At 41.5% G+C, this 22,065-nt stretch overlaps 1 protein-coding gene across 2 annotated transcripts in view; it reads right to left on the bottom strand.

Moving 5' to 3' along the window:
- The window catches only part of PDIA5 (protein disulfide isomerase family A member 5), a 2,083,676-nt gene that overhangs the window by 1,800,622 nt on the left and 260,989 nt on the right, over window positions 1-22,065 (bottom strand). For both annotated transcript variants that reach the window (XM_044074910.1, XM_044074911.1), the window contains exon 2: window positions 13,325-13,451. In XM_044074910.1, the coding sequence (XP_043930845.1) occupies window positions 13,325-13,451 (127 nt within the window). The remainder of the gene's footprint in view (window positions 1-13,324; window positions 13,452-22,065) is intronic.

Here is a 22,065-nt window from a genome sequence, read left to right as displayed (position 1 = left end):
AATCAGGAGCAGTACAGGCATCATTAAATGCATCATCAACTACTGTTAGTACTGGAGGAATGGCTAAAGGCCTATGCTGTGGTAAGTGTAAAAAAGTCCATAGTCTTTTCCTTGAATCTGAAAAATCCTGGCCCTGCCATTGGAAATGTTCCCTCATAGCATGTAAGGTTTCCCCAAAAGAAAATTCTTCAGGAGGAGACGCAGAAGGAATGGAGTCTTCTGCATCAGAATCCTCATAAGGAGAATATGGGCCTTCCTGAGGGTCTGTAATGTCCGAATCCTCTGAGGAATAGTCTGTAGAGACAGGTTCCGGGGGTTCAGTCCTAGGCCTCTTATCTGAAGGGGGCTGAGAGGCCCTGTCTGGGTGAGGTTGTGATCCCCTGATCAGAGAAATGAGATCCTCAGCCAGGCTGAGTATTTGTGAACTAGAGGTAGGCCTATGTGGGGTAGTTTTAGCAGGTAAGGCCTTAGAAGATTTAGCTGCTTTAGCCCTGGCAAAAGCCTTGATGGACATAGAAGCAGGGGGTCTAGCAGCCCCACGTGCGGGGGTAGATATGTCTAAAGGAATAGTATCTGACAAATCCTGGGTGCCTGCTTCTGTAGCAGTAATTTCGGTAGCAGATTCGACCATGCTGTGTGAGGCCTTGGCTATAGGAGGCATGCTTTCGGCCAAAGGAAGAACCGAGGACTCGGTTTCAGCCGAAACCGAGACAGTCACGGTTGGCCTAACCGCGGTTTCAGCCGAAACCACGGACCGCGAGTGTCGGTCCTTTTCCTTGCGCTTTTTAGCTATTTGTGTAGCCGGAGTCTCCGACGGTATTTTGTAAGCAAAAGCGGGACCAAAAAACTCCTCTGCAAACTCCGACCGACGTCTAAGTGTCCGTCGGTTGAATGAAGCACAGGCTAGACAAGCTTATACGTCGTGGTCTGGGCCTAAGCAAGGAAGGCAGTAAGAGTGGAAATCCTTATGAGGTATTTGTTTCCCACAAGTTAAACAATTATTTACTTTTTCTGACATCGGCTGAGGCAAGAAAGAGTCCCCAACGGGGTACTTAGCTTTTTAGAAGTCTTCGGTAGTAGAAATCTCTGGATCTGACCGACCGGCACTTGCGAACAGCTTCTGCTTCGGGCACCACGCTGCAAGAAAGACTGAGGAAAATGGCGTCGGCTGATGCCTTTATACCCAATACACAGCAGCTATGACGTCGGGTGAAGTGCGACATCAGCCGAGGCCAGACCCAGACTTTGGAATCCGGCCGACCGAAGGGCTGCCTGAGGCAGGACAGCCCATATGTTAGGACTGCAGATGCATCCTTGAAGGACATTTGTACTATATTCTTGGCTTAATGAGGGCTGAGTGCAGTGGAACAGTGACATATTTGGACCAGGTTTCCACTGCACAATAAACAATTATTTCCTTACAACAGAAAAATGATGTCCAAAGTCTAAATGACTGTCCACATATGTTCCCAAGTTCCTAACCACTGGGTCTACTCTTAGTGGTGCACCCTTTGTGGCGATTCCCTGGGGTTTCAGACTTTTCAAAGAATACTACTGTACATTTTCAGGCATTCAACTTTAGGCTAAGGCAACAATTACTTACTATAAGCAAACAAGACGCCAATAAACGAACGACTTCAATTTTATTAAGCACCACGATACTGCTTTTCGTCGGCGCCCTGCACCAACTTCTTCAGACTTTGAAAAATAACCACATTTGGTTGCTTATCCCTTTGGAATTTAAAAAGACCTGCTTAGTGAGTTTGGCTATCTGGCTGAGTTTATCTTTGATGAGTTTCACCTCTCTGACTGTGCTTATTGGAGGTGTTTAGCTCTTCTGCTTCGATTAGGAACCGTGTTGGCTTAGTAGCAGCTTGTTGTTTTTGCCTTTGACTTCCAGAACAAGCATACGTGTGTTTGGGAGGCGTTTAGTCCTGCTGTTTGGTATCAGGTGCTGTGCTGGTTTAGTACTCTCACTAGAGTGCAAATCCAGGTTTTCTAACTATAGAATCACTAAGAAGCCCAAAGAGGAGGAACTCAGCAATGAAAAAACAATAAAATACCAGCATAAACTTTGAAACAAATGCAAAAGTGCAGAAACCCAGCAGATAACATAGTGAAATTACAACAGTACTTTAATGCATGAAGAACTACAGAAACTCAGTAAATCAAGCAGCAATACAACAGCAGTGATTTGAAACACGAAAAAGCATAATTCAGCAGTGTTGTGTACGTATCTAGCTTGGATGGTGTGGTTAGCAAGTGTTGGTAAGCTCCCTGTACATGAAACCCATAGTTAAGTATCCAAGCTGTTCTAACACTACCTAAACTAGTGCTTGCTTTATATAAACACTAACTCCAGGTGTCAGCTGCTCTAAGACAGACATTCACACATCTCATTCTTCTGTAATATTGTACACAGGTTGTCTGAAGCTTCTCTACTACTCCATGATAACCACACAGTTTCTCAGAGGTAGATGTCTCAAAATACTCTACATACCAGAATAAGGTCTCCTCAAATATCAGACAGTGAACATCTTCAGGTATTTTATTTATTTATTTTTTATAACAACTTTAAACTTTTATACCCATGGATGCAGGTGGTATATTCCCACTGAACTCTTTCCATTTTTACTCATGTTACTTTTCTTACAAGGTTTCCATTATATTATTCCAAGTGCTAGTCTGGGTCTGATGTAACTTACAATAATTTAATCACTTCTGATTTTTCAAATTTTGTAATTTTTATATAGCCTGCAACTTTAAGCATTATTAAAATGGTTGCTACAATTAGAAACATTCAACATTGGCTCTATCTGTATACCAAGGTCCTTAAATTAATTTAGTTTCAATTACTGCGTGCTGTTCAGTCTAGGTCTCCCAAACCTCATAAGCTTAGTTTTTGATATATTTATCATCGTATTAATCTCCTGTGCCCAACTGGTAAAATTTGTTAAGTTCTTTTGCAGACATCCCCTATCTGTAACACAGCTTTCCACAATTTCAAGTGACTGATGTACAGATTGTAGAATACTTCAGATAAAAATAATAAATGAGAAAGATACAACCTAAACACCTATGGGCCCAGGACAGAACCCTGAGGGACACCCCTGACTTTAACCTAGTATTTCACCTGTTCACTTGCTGTACAACACTTGCCAAGTTACATTTTAATCCATGCAGCTACTCATCTTACATTACTACCTACTTGTTCTAGTTTATCAGTCAATACATGTTACAGGAAGTTATGAACCTATTTTCAGCATTTGCATGTCATTCAGATTCTGATAATAACTCATACAAAACCTTCTGTTTTATCTTCCTACAACAAAAAAAGTAGACTTATGGTATAGGACTCTGGCCTTGTCCTATTACCCTTCCCTTAAAGATGGATTTAACAAGTGCAAGCCTTCAGTCTTGAGGAATCTATCATAAGGTCTTTGCCTCAGAGACACAAGGCACATGGTTTGATTTTGACTCCCTGGTTATTAGTGAAGCTTGTTATAGTCTGCACACTGACAGCCTAGTTTTTACCTCTAAACCTATATCAAGGATATTTCTGAATATTCAAAAGGACTCTCCAAAAATTTGGGGGGTTGGGGGATATATTAACGATTAAGTTGTTTACCTTACAAACACAAAGTACAGGATTTTATTCTCACCCTTGAAAAGCATGGCTAGGCTTAAAAAGGCCCCTGTGATTATCAGCCTAGAAGTCATACAAGAACCTAAGAACCCATATTTAACCTGTCTACTGAATAAGAGATGTAATGGTACTGTAAGCTCACAATAAAATGTTCTCTGGTCATTCTTACTTATTCTGCCTCTTCCTACTGCTCTCTGGTCATTCTTACTTATTTCACCTCTTCGCACTGCTTTACTATAGTCCAGTTTCTAAAGTACTTAATTCAACATAACCAAATTCACTTTCAGTATTTATTCTGATCACAAATTATCTCCCCCTTTGTGGAGCCAAACCTTTTTTTTTTTTTTTTTTGCAAAAGACCTTGTATAGAATGTGTTGCGTTTTATATTGGATTTTAAATCTACACAAAGTTTATGGCATTCGAAAGACATGTGAATGGCCGTGCCTTCGTTGAAGGTTGGCCGTTGAGCTGGAACCTCGGCACCGTAAAAATCTACTGCCAATCATTAGCGGACCGGAGTTCCGCTGTGGCGACCCCTAGCTGGGAAAAGCCAAAAGAAGAAGAACAACAAAGTTTATCCATTTTTATGTTTTTACTCCAGCTCACAGTTCTCAACCTCTTGGCTCAAGAAATCCGGACAAGGTAAAATACTAATGGGAGGACAAAAACCCAGAAATAGGGACAAACTTTACATATTGCTCTTATAAACTTAGAATGGTAAAGTAAAATTTTTGTATTAGCATGCATTTTCTGAAGGATATGAAGTCAAACTCAAATGTCTGCCATTATTTAATGGCTTTCATCCTCAATGATTTGTCAGAAAAGCCACAAACTATGTGAACAAAGCAAAAACAGCCAAAAATCTGGACATTCTGCGAAAAACTAGACAGTTACGACGTATGAAGAGGTATGCTCCTATTCCATCTTGCATCTATAAACATGTTTAGTATTATGCTCAGTACCTTTAGATACATTTCCTTAAACATTTCATACTCATCTCGCACTACGTTTAATTTGTTTGTCTAGTTATAGTCAGTCTTGTTTCCAGTTCTTATAGTTTCTCTCTCGCTCATATTAAAAATCTTACCGTTATGCCAATCTACCCTCCTGACCTGGTGTGCTTAGATCCTGCTGGTAAACATTTTTTCAATGTTTTGCATTCAGCTTCCCTTTCAAAATTTGCTGCACTCCTTTTCCTGCCTTTCCACTGAATACAGTAGTCCAATTAGTTTTACACAATACCAGTTTTGCTTCCATATAGTCTGTTAATCTTTTACTCACTGGTTTAAATTTCAGTTTGGCAGAATTATAGGGCAGAAGAACCTTTATAACCACAGGATCGTTCCACAAAGGTGGTAAAACTTGATATGAAATAAAAAGTTCTCTTCAGGAACACACACAAACAAAAATATTCATAATGTTCTGTTCTCTGGTAGGTCTGTTTATAATCTGCGACAACTGTTCTCTTGTACATATTTTGCAAATAATTTCCTTACTAATTTTGTGTATAATTACCAGTATATCGGTTCTGACATGATCTGAAGACTCTCTCAACTCTAATTCAACAATATTGTTTTGTAACAATTAAAAAAGCAGACAATATTCATCGTCATTAGTGTTACTAAACAGAGTTCCCCACCTATGTCATTTGCAAGATTACATTTCTCATTTAGCTGTCTTTGTGCTTCCACAGCCTCAGCCATGTTGTGAACCTCAGTCTTTCTTCTTTCCTTACAACACTGTTATTTAATCCTTCCAAAGCATTCATTTTATCCTGCCCTTCCCTTTTTTTCTACCTTTTCTGTTATAAAAATGTTCAGTCACAAAGCATTCAGTCTACAGAAAATGACATCATTGTTTTAATTCCATGAAAGCTGTGTATTACATATCAGAGTAGTATCCTTTTGTTTGGTATATTTTTACTCATCCTTACATACAGTTGTCAATTTATTTTTCTTCCTAGTTATGCTATGACCTTCTCCCTTTGTTTTTAGTTTCTCCTACAAGCTCTTTATCCTCACTGTTTTATACTTGTATCCTGAACTGTAAATGTGCCATCTATTGTACCAGGTCTAATAGAAGATGAGTGATCTTTGCTAACAGATTGCACTTTACTTTCATAAACACACTCCATTTGCACTATAATGCATCTCATAATCACAGTCAGTAATATATATAACTGTTTATAACCTGTACTAATTGCAAAATCACCCTTAGCAAGTCTAGATTTATTATCAACAGCAAGCAATTCATCCAACTTTTGACAGGAGGAACACAAGTCTCCAATGTTATCATGTGTTACCATATATCTATCTATCTATAACTTATACATAAACACAATATCACTTAGTACGTTATAGAAGATGCTTGTGCTTTAGGAAATCACTAATGGCATACATACTTAATGAAAACATTCTCAGTGATAAAGTAAAGAATTCTAAGATAAACAGAAATATCTAACTCAATAAGCAAAAACTTCACAGAAATTATAGCAAATTGTAAACTAAAATTGTACAAAGAATGATACCAACTATATGCAAACAATACAAAAGCCAATATAAAATGAAGTACACCGAGGTAACTTTGTGAAAAGGGAAGTATTATAAGTAGCTATTCTGATATTGCACGTCTCACTAAGACACTAAATGTGTCTACTGTAATAGGTCGTGCCCACAACCACTCCCAATCACGGCTCAAGTTATAACTACCCAGGGACCATGGGAGGGGCTAGTATGTTCCTGCCTACAATCTCTCTCTCTCTTTCTACGAACTATATTTAAAAATCTGAGGCAAAACAATAAAATGACTCCTGTCAAACAGCAGAGAGAGCAAAACACAAGATGGTTTGATAGGTCTGGAGGGTCCCAGTTAAAATCAGTACCAAGTTATAACTACATGACGTATAAGCCTTTTACAATCTTTTACTCATATTTGACTTACAGATATCATCTACGTTTACTAATAATATTTAAAATAGACATATGTGGAAACTTCCGAACATTTCTATTACTACCCCTTTAACAGGTGGTATTCTTACAGAGGTTTGAAAGACTTTGCCACAAACTGCTAGTTAATACTTTGAGACTAAGCAACACAAAACTTAAAAGGGATATAGACTGCCGGATTAGTAAAAAACACCAACTCGATAGAATACAGTCGCATGAATGATGGTGAGCAGTAAACTTGTGATATTTTCTCTGCATTACTATGTATTTTAGTACGTGGTGCTGCGGTACCGTTGTCGCCTCACAGTAAGATGTTGTCCTGTTCGATTCTCAGCTAAAGCGTCTTCTGTGTGAAGACATGCGTGAATGGGTGTACCTTCGTTGAAGGTGTCAGGGCTGGCAACTTAGTACGTAAAAATCTACTGCCAATCATTAGTGGACCGGAGTTCCGCTGTGGCAACCCCTAACCAGGAAAAGCCAAAAGATACAACAGTGTAAACATAATACATTCATTTGTGACATGTAGTAAAGTCCACTGACTTGCATATTGTAGCTTTCCAAGTCTACTTCTGTTAGCCTAATCTTTTCTAAAAATGAGGCAAATAATCTTGCATATAATCAATTATCATGTTCTGATCACATTCAATTTACAGCAGTCTGCATTGCATTATGCTGATCACTACTTATATGTATCTAAATTTACAGGGTACCTTAAATTCTCGTTTTCACGTGCGGAATATCAACATTTAATATGAAAAGAAAAAACTACTAGCAGCATGTGGAGCAAAATATAAACACTATCAACCCTAAAACTCCATTTTTGGTCAAGGGTGTTTAAATTTAAGATGTCCAGGAATCTCTGTACCTGTAGATTTCAGGCCACCAAGCTTCTCTTTTTGCTCTCATAACCCCCCCCCCCCCCCTTCAGCTTGCTAAACCTTAGCACACCAAACCCACCCCATTCTGTCTTTCTATTTACCTTAATTCATTCTCTTCCTTCTCCAAACAGCCGACACGATTTACTGTACATAATCCTGAAATACCAACAAACTGATGATGGGATTAGTCTCTTAGAATTGTAACTATTGTTTGCCATGGTAATAATAATGTACTTTTTTCTTTGTTTATTCAATAGTGTTGCATATATGTTATTGCATATTGAAAAGCATTCTCATATATTTCTTCCTCTCCATTCCTATAGACATGTACTGTCCGTCTCCCATGTATTTCCATTTTGCTCAGCTGTTTACCGTCTACTGAAACCTTATATATATTACATGTTAGTGAAGACTTGTCACTAAACTGTTTTAGTGTAATGGAGCTTTTCTCCCCAGACCCCCACTGAAAATGGGCTCCTGCCTCAGTCAGACATTCCCAGTAAACAAATGTAAAATACATAAATAAATAAGTCCCAATCTATACAGAGGTAATTAACGTCTCCCATGAGTAGTGTGTTAAGTTGATTGTTAAGTGTCTCCAGTAGGTCCAAGTATGCACTATGAGCTTTTTGGTACATGGAGGGTGACTTATAGCTGGCTAGGTTATGGTACGGGATTTTGTCTATAGTGATCTCCATGTGGAGGTACTCTAGCACATCATCCTGTCTGACCACCTTAGAAGAATGTCTGTTATTGATGTATATTGAGACACCTCCACCTGTAGGCCTTGTCTGTGCAGCTGTGAGCGAAAAATGATTTTTTCTCAATAAATGGCCATCTTTTTGGTGTTATTCTAAGGGGATCCAATATTTGTCAGCTTGGAGGGACATGGTCAGCAGACCATGTTGCTTTGCCAAACAAGGTCTACACCCTTCCACTCTAGGCTTTGAATACTAAGGCTTTGTCCACCCCACAGTGCTTTAATTTACGCAATGCCAAACTGACAAACATACAGACATAGCAAAATCAACTGAACAGAATCTCAAGGTGTTACTGCTCAATGCCAAGAGCATAAATAAAAAAAATACACTCAAGAATATAGACATCTGTGCAGTTACTGAGACACTGTTTAAAAGCGGAGTGCAAGGCTTATGTGAATACCACACTTTTAGACTAGCAGCTGCACTGACAAGGGCTAAAGGTGGAGGTGTCTCAATAGACATCAATAACAAGCATACATCTAGGGTGGTCAAATAGGATGCTGTGCTGCAGATCATCCACGTGCAGACCACCATAGACAAAATCCCTTACCATATCCTAGCCAGCTACAAGTCACCCTCCATGACCCAAAAAGCTCAAAATGTATACTTGGACCTACTGGAGACACTTGCCATCCAACTTAACACCCTTCCCGTGAAAGACTTTAACTACCCCTCTACATATTGTGAAACCTACACAGCCTCAGATCTATAGGCACAAATATTCCTGAACTTTGTAAATTGAAACATTTTTGACCAAATAGTGAATACGCCCACTACAGGCTGCAACATATTAGACCTCATACTCATAAGTATGTGAGAACACTCCAACCCCCCACCTGACCCCTCATGCCTCGTCCTCCCTGATAAGGTCCGATCATAAAGCTGTCCCCTTTGAAATCAAAATCAGTTCTGCAATTCCCATTAAAACCTGTAACAGTTAGGAACTATTCCAAGGAAAATAACCTATTGAGGGATGGTTTGTTGAAATCCAATGCACCTCCAAACCCAGGGATAACACCTGCCTATACTGAATTGTTCTCAGTAACTCTGTACAACCATATCAATGGCTGCATAGAGGCTGCTGTACCCACCAGAAGCAAGCCCAGAACTAGCCCCAGAAACAAATTGCCCTTGTGGTATCCCAAATTAAACGGGATATACAACAAAAGGAAAATAATTATGGCAACAATCAGCAATATTAATTCAAATAAAGATAAAAAATCTCTCAAAGTAAATAGGTAACTAAGACAGCTAATTAGGTCAAGCAACACCAGCTTTGACATTAATATATCCTCCCAGGTGAAAGATAGCCATAAGGCCTTTTACAACTGTCAAAAATTTCAGTGTGCTAAACTGGTGCTTAATGGTGCCACATTCACTGAGCCAGACGATACAGCAAACCAGTTAGCGGACTAATTCAGTTCCAACTTTACCCCCCTCTCACCTCCAACCATCCCCGCAATAACACCCTCAAATATAACCCCTCCAACTATAACTAAGGGGTATGTACTGGCTGCACTCACTAAAGCAAAGAACACAGCCTCAGTGCCTCACGATAATATCCCAGGATGCCTACTGAATAGTTTAAAATTCAACTTATCAGTACCCAGGGAGTCATTATTTCACTATAGTCATAAAACAGGCTTTGTGCCATGTGAATGGAGGACTGCAATGCTCATCTCCCTTCATCAGGGAGGACATACAACAGGTCCTGCAAACTAGAGACTCAGTCTAAATAGCTTTATTTGCAAAACCATGGAAAGAATTATCATGGAAATGATCAACAAAGACATAGGAGATCCTCAGACACTGATCCATCCCAGTTTGGCTTTGTCAAAAGTCATGCTTACTCAATCTGGTGGACTTTTTTTGAAAAGGTCACAGCGACAATGGATGAGATGAAAACAGTGAATACTGCCTACCTAGATCTGGCTGAGGCATTTGACTCAATAACCCGGGCAATGTCAACAAACTTACAGAACTAGGTGTAAACCCCCTTTGTAACAGTCTGGATAGCTAGCTGGCTCACTGATAGGACCCAGGAGATTAGGATCGCCGAGACCAACTCCACAAAGAGGACCAGTCACCAGTTGAGTTCCCCTGTGCTTTTGCTTGGCCCACTCCTCTGTGGCATCTACTTCTTCCGGGATGTCAAAGCCAATGTCGAAGGCATCTAGCTAACCACGTTTGCAGATGATTGCAAAATGGGAGCAGTCACTGAATTCACCCAAGATGAGAACTCCCTTCAAGAAGGTCTAAGACAAATGGTTGGTGCAAAAGCCATGGCTTGAAACTCAACATCAAGAAATGCATTATAATACCTTTTGAGAGTCTGCCACTCCAAGTAAAAACATCAATAAAACTCCCTTAAAATTGATTCACTAGTCAGGGATCTAGGAACTCTTGTACAGAGTAACCAAGCATTCAACCAACATATGTCCAAAGTACTAAAAAATCATTCTATGTTGCTCAACTTATAAGCAAAGGCATGTCATCTTTGTCCAGAGAGGTCATCATATCACTGTACTTGGTCCCTCATAAGGCGCATCACACAGTACAATTCCCCCCTTCAGTATGTACCTGACCGGACATATGCAGCAACCAGAAAAGCCCACAAATGTTCCTTACAAAAAGAATACAGGGAATAAAAACAATGTCCTATGCTGACTGCCGCAAAGCCCTTTCTCTTCACTCAGTACCATACAGAAGTCTGAGAGGTGTCCTTTGCCTGGCATGCAAGGCATCCCTGGACCTGATTTTGATGAATCTTTTGCACAGCCACAAAACAAACAGCATCAGAACTACAAGATTTAAAAAAAAAAAAAAAAAAACTTTGCTTGCTACATAAATAGGACATGCTGAAGACACAGATATGTTTCTCGGAGAATTCCCATTCTCTGGAACAGGCTCCTCATCCATGTGAAGCAGAGTTCCTCTTTATCCCTATTTAAGTGCAACTTGGACCAATGGATGGGTAATCGGAAATTCACCCCTGGTCTAGCTCTATGTCTCTGATGAACAGAGGCAGTCAGTAAATAACCCCTATAAATCAAATTTGCAGGTCTCATTTGGACTGCTCAGCTAGGGTTTTAAGGGCCCTAGTGGTCATTAGCCTAATACACACCTATGAACCTATTTTGTATACTTCCAGTTCACACCCATAACACATTACGGCATCCAAAACTTTTTTGGGTCTGACTTCTTTAACTAAGTGACTTACCAGCTAATAAGCAGTATTAGAAAGGGTAAGGAGTTATTTATAAATTACACTAAGACTGTTAGTCTAGGATATTCTGCAGTGGCAAAATGAATCACAGTTTTCCACTTAATAATCATATTTTTAAATTTATGCTCACATTTTCATAATGAGATTATCTACAGGTTACTGAGGTGCATGGTGTGAAACACCAACGTGGGAGACAGGACAATTCACTGTCAATACTGGTTTATATCACACTACACTGCAAATATTGCTAGTTATAAAAATAAGCACTATCTGGGGCGGCCACAGTGCTGCAGCAGTTAGCATTGCCGACTCACAGTAAGAGGTTCTCCCGTTCGATTCTCAGCTGGGGTACCTTCTGTGCGGAGTCTTCATGTCCTCCCTGTGGTCACGTGGGTTTCCTCTGGGTGCTCTGGTTTCCTCCCAAAGACATGCTGTAGGTGGACTGGACACATTAAATTGGCCCTAGGTGTGAGTGAGTGCATGCATGTGTGTGCCTTCTGTGGAAGGTTGGGCGCCGGGCTGGCAACTCAACACTGTAAAACGCCACTGCCAATCATGAGCGGACAGGTGATCTGCTGTGGCGATCCCTAACCGGAAAAAAGCCAAAAGAAGATATTTGCATACATACTTAATCCTTCAAAAACCAAGTGATTTGTAAACTGCTGCATGACATTAAGTGAAACCTTAGATGTTGAAGAAAACTGAGATAGTTGCACTGCAAGTTGCACATCTTGACAGACGTCCAGTATTATTTGTTTTGCTAATTATGCAATTAAGCGTATGTTTTCATATTTCTGTAAGTATTTCAATACATGTGCACTTATAGAGGAATTTCTTGTTGTCATGTGAAAGCTTACATCTGATTAACAAAATGTTCTAACAATATATGTCTAGGTTGTGCAGTTTTAATGATATGTACATTTGTTTGTAAAATCATACAAAAAATGTAATTTAAGATTTGTGTGCATTATAATATATTACATTATTTAAGGAAAACATGAATGCACCAGCTATCACTGTAAATAATACTTTTTACAGACATTGCTATTTGTACAGTTTTTAATAGCTTTTACTATTCTCAAAACACCTAAATTCGTTTACATTATGTTTTTAAACTTATTTTTCAGAAAATACTCTGGAATGCAAGATGTGTATAGGCTTCTTGAGGTGTGACATTTCATAGCACTAATCAGTTAAGTCATCAGTTTTCAGAGAAACCATGAATTTGTTTATTCCAAAGTACCTGAATAGGTGTGGTACTGTCTGTGAATGACTTTCATGTAATAATTACACATACAGAATTATTTGTGAATCACCTTTCATATAATAACTACACTTGGGATTGGGACATCTATGAAGAAAACATCAATGAACACAGTGTCATTCCATAAGACGCATCTCCTTTAAAACAAAGTTTAAAGTTCACTCTTATTTCCCCTCTACAAATTAAGCATTTCTCCTAGACAGTAATACTAAGTAATTTGCTGAAACAATGGTCAAAGCATCAGATTACAAAGCAGATGCACTTTTTTGTGCAAAGCAAAACTGCAGTGCCCCAGTTCTTAATGAAAGCCTGTCAAGCATATACTCTACATCCTACCTCTGTGGAACCGTTACCAGCCACCTCAGTGCTTTAATGTGTAAATCAAAATGAAACTAATAAGACAGTTACATAGATTACTACTTTTTGTGGCACATCATGGTCACATTGCACTAATGTTTTAGCTTTTCATGTGCTGTACTGCATGCCATTAACTTGATCATGTGTGATGGCAAGCACCATTACTGTTCAAAGAACTGAAACAATACAATTTTTTTCACACAACGTTCACTCACAATTAATTAAAAAGAGAATAAGAAATCTGACCTGATTTTGAATACAAAGCCAAAACATTGGTTCGAGTTCGGAGCAGCTTCTTGAAGTCTTTCTGGTCACTAATCTTTTCAATAAGTGGAGATACTTTCAAGGTAAAGTGGCATGTTGACAACAGTGCCTTCAGGAAGAAAGAAAATTCCTTTAGTGCTTCTTGGAAAAGAAAAATTATTTTTAAAGCGCAGGCTATTACAGGAAAAAATGCAGAACTCAGAATATATCAAACCAACACTAATAAAGCTAATTTACATTACAGTGAAAACAGCCATCATATAAGCATGCAACACTATGCACAATGAATAAATTCGCTTACATATTTATCTCATATGCAAAAGACATCAACAATATAAGGTACTGTTTTTCTAAGCTGTGTGTGAGGTTTAACAGATCTGCCACTAAATTTTATCTCTGCTACAAAGAGGACTAGAAGTGGCGGGACATAGTCTGCCCAGCACACAAAAATTTCCAAGACTACCTTAGCCTTTGCAATGTTCAGCATGTGTTGACCCTTCTTTAAATGTCCTAGCTACATGTTACACTGATCAATTGCCTAATGCTTTCAAACTTAGTATTACTATTTCTTTCAGCATTAAGTTGACTGCTGCTATCCTTTTCAGCAAGTCACTTGATTGAGAGCATCCTGCGGGTCTGCTTATTCTTTTTAAGTACAAGTTTTCTGCAGCAGTGTAGTTAACTTCAATCAAGTTCCCGACTCCCCCCACCTTGCCAGAATTTCCAGTTTTGCATTGGTACTGTTCTTGTGATAAAGCATTATTGACAGTCTATATAAAAAGTATATTAAGTCCTTCAGATAATGCAAATGTGGGGTGAAAAGTCCCACCCCATGACAAGCATAGCAAGCATGTTACATTTTTCAAGGGATTGTTCTTGGTTATGCTGCCTTTAAGCCTTTTACATTGAAGGAGAGGACTTCTAGGGCTTCCTCCTCCACTTCCAAGGATCCACTTAGGAGGAAACCCTAGAAAGAGATTCTGTGCATACTGCTTAGAAAGTTAAATATACTGATGTGTCTGTGATGTGTATAAACCCATTGCTGTTCAGGATGTGCTGCTTGTCAAGCTTGCATTTCTCAAGTCTCAGTACTTTAAAAGACTTGGCCCCATAAAACAAACCACTTTCTCACACAAAGTGCGAGTCTGAGTCCAGGCTCCATCCCAGTTCCCATCCCTCATCACTGGCATCTATCAGATCCCATAGGTTTGTTACAGTGCAGTTAAAGCATGTAGAGGATATTATTCAGTATTCAACACACATGGTCCCAGGTGTCCTGTCTCACTAACACAGGAGATTTGGAAGTACCTTCCCAACTCCCCTTTTCAGATCTAGGCCCTGACATTTTCACAGTGGGGATGCTTCAAGCTCCACTTTCCTCCAGACCATCAGTCAAACCATCATCAGTCACAGTAATGCCAATTCCCAGGTTGGAATTGATATCTCTAGCCGCAAAAGTTACAATGTTGACTTTGCCATTGGCTTTGAAGTTTCTGACCTTTACTATTATGGGGACAGTGCCCCTGATGACATTAGGGAGTGAGGTAATGTGGCAGTCCTCAAACACCTTTTTTCAGGGCAGAGTACTCCCTCTCTAGAGTCAGCTTTTCATGTGTTTGACAGAGGACATTGACCTTGCCTTGGTTGTTAATGGCTGCTTCAACTTTGAGGGTCAGTGTCAACCCACTGGTTGACCTCTGACCAAGTGTCATTTGATGCCTAAATCCCAAGGTCAGCAGCATAGGCCTTGGGTTTGGAGTTGTTAACATTTCTAGCAATGTTGTAAACATCCTTGCAGGAATGCCGGTGGACCTTACTTAGCTACTATTCTGGCCATATGCATCATCCAGGCCAGGCCAGAGAGACTGGGAAGGCTAAGCAGAATGTAGTTATATAGTGTCTGGATCCCAGTCTTCCTCCTCCTCATAGCCAAGTACAAGAAAAAGCATCTGGACTCTCAGACTCGCTGTATATAGTTTCCCACAACAGATCTGGGCAATGACCAGTAGGTTAAGTCACAATTTCTTTCTTCAAATAAACCCAGCAGAGTTGAATGCTAAATTAGCCCAGTACACCCCATGCGTTGTAGTACATCTTTGATGATATATTTCAAATTCAATCTAAAGATTGTTTAGGTACTTTCTAATAAAGCATTTCAACAATAAACGTGGCACAGACTACATAAACAATGAATCAGGGAACAAGTAATCTTTTGACGGTCTAAGGGTATTACACCTAAACCTGTTGCACAGAAATTAAGTGTGCAAAACATGAATTAACAATATGCTGTACCATAAATATCAGACATTAAAAAGTAAGATAAAAAAGATGGGTCCTTAAGAACAGTCTCTTGGGCAGCTCCTTATTTAAGAAACACTTCAGATAGTCATGAAAAATGCATGGAAGAACCCTGATGTGGTGGCCCCTGTACGGAAAAAGTCAAACAGAATCCACTGACCTAACACTGTTTTTTACAAGCTGGTGACAAACTCATTTGGTAGATACCACAATTGTCTTGGTTACTCTTACGATGGTCCCTGAACCTCACTCCAGTGGTGCCCAATCCTTCTATAATAAGAGTTCGGGGCAATGGGCAGACTAAGGAGCTTGTGGTTTTTCCTCCTTTTCCTTCAGGGCACACATGTTAAGGTTTCTGAGGGAGTTAACTGATAAAATTACTTGCAGTCTAGAAGGACTGTCAAACTGAACTGAAGGTCATGATGCAGTCACAACTGACAACTCTTGCCTCAGTGCTTACCCAGACCATGTGACTCATACACAGCACTGTAGATGGTTCAGCAAATTGTCAGCCACTGCACTGCTGGCATACTGCAACGCCAGACTCCATCTGACTCAGTATACTGAAAACTCTAAGGTCAAGGTCATGAGCAACCCATCTGAATGGACCTTATTGTCTGGACCAAAGATAAAAGTCAATCTAGAAAAGTAGCACAGGGGAGGAGAATACCCTCTGTAAGGTTGGGCTGAAGTATCAAGCTCCATAACATCAACCTTTTTCATAACTAGCAGAGCCTGTTGTCATCTTTAATGATGGTGCTCCCAAAAGGACAAGCTTCAAGGTTCTAAAGCACAGTAGAAAGAAAGAAAACTAGAAAACTAGAAAACTCAAGCTTCCAAAGGAAGTTTTCAGCAGACTTGCCAAGGTATCACTGGGCAGCACAGCAGTCTGGTCTTACTCTTCTTTGAAGGAAGCCAGTAGTCATCTTCCTCTTGACTAAACTGCATAGCTGGTCATCACCGAGACAGGCAGGTAAAGGATGAAGTATCCAGTGGCTATCCCATTTTCTTCCTCACCCAAAGTCCTAATCTCGTCCCCTCCCAGACACTTCACTCATCTGAAAACTTAGAAGACAGAGAAAAGGCACAAACCTGGTCATAAAAAGAACCATTATTTTCATATGGCCGTAGGTACTTACTAGGCTACTGACCTGTAAGAATCTTAAGCCTAAAAGGTAGGCAGACAGGGGAATGTTGGAGCATTTACTTGTTGCCCTGCTCATTAAGTGTCATGGGTAAGAATTTGTGGTTTCCTATCCCTTACTCCAAGTTACACTGGGACACAGAAAGAAAAGTACTTTGCTTCATGTGGGTAGGAGGACTGTTCCTTAGAACCATTAGTCTCTGTGATACATACCTATCCCACCAACATGTCCTATTTAAGTTGCAAAAGAGATTGAGATCCCTTGACTGGGTCTTCGCTCTGCCATTAGACTTGCGAATATGTTAACAGGTTAGAAAAGAGAGGGTAGAATAACCTTTTTAGTAGCCTGTATGACACTGTGAAGGACAAGGCTTTGACATGGTTTGTATACTTATATACTTTTTACAATTTAGGACCTTGATTTATTTATTTTTAGTGAGAAAACACTGCAGTCTTTCCAGCTGAGGCTAGCATTGGAATAGGTATATACCTAAAGAGGCATTATACTGAAGGAGTGGGCTAACAAAAGCAGAGTGCAGTGGAACAGTTACATCCTTTGACCTGGACTCCATATCTTTAGATATAAGCTATGCAATGAAAAAGGACTTCATTACAATAGTGGAGATGTAGTGTTCAACATACACTCTGTTGTCTATATAGGTTCCCAGATACCCGACTACAGGATCAGCATGCAATGGGGCGGGGGGGGGGGGGTGTTTCCAATGAGTTGTGCTTGCTGGAGGATACCATTATACATTTCTTGGCATTTAGTTTTAGCTATAGTATTGACACCATCCATTTGTTTGGAAAAGCCTTCTGGGCGTACCTAGGTGTCTTCTCAGGAGTTAATAGTAGCACAAAGTTTACAATTGCCTGCAAATGTAGGTTCATAGGTGTGTACTAGGCTAATGGCCCTGGGGCCTTTACAAGCCTAGCCATAGGATTACCCTGGCATACTGCCACCTGACCTTAGTTCCCAGTGCCTCTGTCGAGTACAGCCACTGGAGTTATCCCCGGGGTGAATTTTCTGTTTCACATCCACTTATCAAGATTTCTCTTGTTGAGCCATAAACCCTTAACAGGAAGTTATGTACTCACCACAACATTCGATGTATGTAGTCCATCTCGCCTCACATTCTTACCTGTGGGTTCGGAGCCAAATATCGGCTCCGACTCTGCCAAACTCTTCTAGCTCGAAGTCTTCTATTGGCTGGGCTAAGCAGGTATCCCAGGGTGCACTGCTCCATATCCCCAGATCTAGTTTGCTGCAATACTCATTCATACCCCATACATACACAACATCCAGATAAAAAGAATAAGCTAACGTAAAGGAAACTCTGTAAATAAAAACCTAATCTCCAGATCCTCCAGGAAGGGGGAAGGTGGGAGGGTAAGTAAGAATGTGAGGCGAGATGGACTACATACATCGAACGTTATGGTGAGTACATAACTTCCTGATGTTATGTAGTCCTATCTCACCTACATTCTTACTCATGGGACATCGTCCCTAGCACCTACATCCTGGGTGGCTCATAGGAAAATACTCCTGAGTACTGTGGAGCCAACGGACGACCTGACCTGCCCCTAGAAACCACATCCAATTTGTAATGAAAAACAAATGTGTGAGGAGAAGCCCAAGTAGCTGCAGCACATACATCATCCATTGACAATCTGGTCTGATAGGCTGTAGATGTAGAAACAGCCCGAGTAGAGAGCCTTGACCGGAAATGGCAGATCTTTTCCTCCCGCTTGGTAGGCGAAAGAGATGCAACTAGATATCGATCTGGAAATGGTAACCTTGGAGACCGGGGACCCAATTTTGTTTTTCGAAAAGGAGACAAATAATTGATCCGACTTCCGGATACCTTTTGTTCGATGCAGATAGAAACGTAACCGTCTGTGTACATCCAATTGATGAAATTTAAATTCTGCCTTGTTTGAAAATTGAGGAAAGAATACAGGTAGCTCAATGGATTGATTAAGATTAGACACGGAAGCCACTTTAGGAAGAAAAGAAGGGTTTGGTCTAAAAGAAACCCTGTTCTTATGGAAGATTAAGTATGGAGGTTTGATAGAGAGGGCTTGAATTTCTGAAACTCGCCTTGCTGAAGTGATTGGTGTTAAGAAGGCTGTTTTCCAGGTCATGAATTTCAATTCACAGGTAGCTGCAGGCTCGAAAGGTGGTGAAGTATGGGCTTGTAGAACAAAATTGAGATCCCAGGGCATCATAGGTTCAGGGACCGGGGGACGGAGTAACAGAGTACCATTCAGGAAAGCCTTGCAGAGTCTATGATAGCCACATGAAAATTAGAGATTGCAGCCAATTGAACTTTGATGGTAGCTGATGCGGAACCCTGATTGAAAAGCATAGACAAAAACTCCAAGACTGAAGCAATTGGAGCTGTGTAAGGATCAATTCCTTGGGTATGCGCCCAAATAGAAAACCTCTTCCATTTTCTGGAATAAATCTTCCTAGTAGATGGCTTATGAGAGGAAGATAAAATGTGAACCACTCCTGGTGAAAATTTATGAAGCCTAACTAACGACGGAAGTGGAGTAGCCAGGCCGTCAACCGGAGGGTCATCAGAGGGGGGGTGGAACTGTCCCGACATGTGTGTCAGTAAATCTGGTTGAGGGTCCAGAATCCAAGGAGTGTCCACAATGTATGGTTGAAGAAAAGGGAACCAGACTTGACGAGGCCAGTGTGGAGCAATCAGAATCATTCTGCTTCCCAAGGATTGCGCTTTCTGAATAACCTTTGACAGCAAGGGAAACGGAGGGAAAGCATAAAGCAGACCGGAGGGCCAATCGTTAGCCCCTGGGTGACTCCCCCTGTGGGGGGATCAGCGTGAAGTAGTTGCTGCATTTGGCATTGAGGGGGCTGGCAAAAAGGTCGCAGCAAGGCTGACCCCATCTGCTGCTGATTCGTTCTGCAATTAGACAATTCATGGAGCACTCGTAAGGCATCAGAACAGCTCTACTTAGCCTGTCCGCAATCATGTTGGACTTCCCCGGAATGTGCTTTGCCACCAGAAAACATTGGAAAGTTACTGCCCACTGCCACACTCGCATGACTGCTCTACACAGGGGGTAAGACCTGGTTCCCCCTTGCTTGTTTAGATACCACACTACTGACATGTTGTCCGAGTGTATTGCAATCGTCCCTAGAGGTAGAAAGGTCTGAAGTGCCTGCAACGCAAGTAGCACTGCTCTCATCCCTAGGACGTTGATATGCAGATGTATCTCGTGATCTTGCCACGTGTGCCTTGGACTGTCCTGCCAAGATAATGCCCCCCCCCCCCATCTGGGAGGCATCTGTGGTCACTGTGGCAACCGGGATGGGTGGAACGAAGGGCCTTCCCCCGTCCAAATTGTTGGTGCAAAGCCACCAACTGAGGTCCTGTTTGCATCTGTCCCTGAGCACAATGGGGTGAGAAAGTGAGCAAAATGGGGTGAGAAAGTGGAAATTTTTGGAGAGACCATTGAACAAAAAGAAGCCATTGGAGAAGTCTCATGTGCAATCTCGCTAGAGGGACTAACATAACTGTTGCTGCCATGGTCCCCAGGAGTTGGAGAACCCATCTTGCCTTCGCTTTCCTCAAGGGCATCAGGATGTGTATTTGTTGTTGTAAGACTCTGATCCTCTCTTGCTGTAAAAATGCTCGTATTAGAATGGTGTCTAATTCTGCATCTATAAAGGTGACACGCTGCGAGGGCAACAAAACAGATTTTTCCCAATTTAGTGTTATGCCCAACTGTTGACATAGAGTGATGGTAGAGTCCCTGGTTTGGACTAGTTGATGCCTGGTGGGGGTGGTAAGGAGCCAGTCGTCCAGATACGGAAACACTTGGAATCCCTGACGTCTCATGTGAACTGTCACCATCGCCATACACTTGGTGAACACCCTGGGGGCTGTGGTGAGACCAAAGGGCAGTGCTCAAAACTGGAAATGACTGGCTCTCAACCGGAAGCTTAGCTGACTCCTGGATGCCCTGTCCATTTTTACATGGTAGTAAGCATCCTTGGGGTCGATGGAGCACATCCATACCTCCCCTCCCAACAATGGGAAAATCGATTGTAGTGTGACCATATGGAACTTGGACTTCTGTACATAGTTGTTCAGTTGGCTGACATCTAATATGGGTCTCAGGTTCCCTGTTCTTTTCGGCACCAAAAAGAATCTTCAGTAAATCCCTAATTCAATTTGGTCTGAGGGGACACTCTGGATGGCTCCTTTTCCTAGTAGCTTTGAAACCTCTGAGGCTGCTTGATCCCTTTGACTGGGTGGAACATCTGGGATTTTTCTGATTGATGGGGGGGGTCTGATGTAAACGGAATGAGGTAACCTCTGGAAATTATTCATAATACCCATTGGTCCTGGGTGATGCTTTTCCAGGCTTCCGGATATAACGAAATTCGACCCCCGACTGGCTCCGGATAAGCACAGCCGGGCACTCCCTCAGGAACGAAAGTAGGGAGAGCAGCAAAAGTAATCGTGGTCTCCTGAATTGCGGGGGCCCCCTCTGCCTCTAGGGCAGCGTCTCCCTGAATAACCTCCCCCTCCTCTGCCTCTGAAGGGGGACTCACCTTGTGCGGCAGGAAAAAACCTGGGCCTTGGGGTAAGGCCTAGAAGGAAGGGAAAAATGGACCCCCTACGGCAGACAGGGTCTTTCCCTCTTGCTCGCACCTGGTGAGGGTGTCTTTCACTTTGGTTCCGAACAAAGAAGAACCATCAAAGGGGGCGTCAGTGAGGGAAGACTTGAAGGCCTCCGCGAAGTGACACAGGCGCAGCCAGGCTTGCCTTCTAGGGGTGACTTCTGAGCTTGCTGCCCTACCTACTCGCTCCCTCTGCTGCATACAAAATGAGCCGCATGGAGGAGTTGACAATGGAATTGAGGGTAGACACCTGGGCATTAACCATCTGGGCCACCGCCTCAGGGACGTTACCCGCAAGAGTATCTCCTAACTCCTTGAGGAGATCTCTCTGGAGCAGAGTGAAATGAGACAGATAGTTCAGCAACCATAAGGTAAAGGTTGCTGATGAGAGAGCGCACTTCCCATACCGGTCCATGGTCCTAGACTCCTTGTTAGGAGGATGGACGGAGGAAGAGGTCTCTGCTACTTCCTTCTGAGTGGCCGCCGCCACCACCATGGCATCTACGGGGACTCCTTTGGACAAGAACTCCTTACCCTGGGGAGCAGAAAGAAATTTGTTGGGATGCCTGGGTATGGGCTCCACAGAATCAGGGTTTTCCCACACCCTTCGACAGATTAAATCAA

Source organism: Protopterus annectens, chromosome 6.part0 (genome assembly GCF_019279795.1).
Source record: "Protopterus annectens isolate FY-2018-M chromosome 6.part0, PAN1.0, whole genome shotgun sequence".
In the NCBI taxonomy this organism is placed as follows: domain Eukaryota; kingdom Metazoa; phylum Chordata; order Ceratodontiformes; family Protopteridae; genus Protopterus; species Protopterus annectens.
The sequence above is the reverse complement of the archived record's forward strand: the minus strand, read 5'-3'. Positions and strand labels throughout refer to the sequence as shown.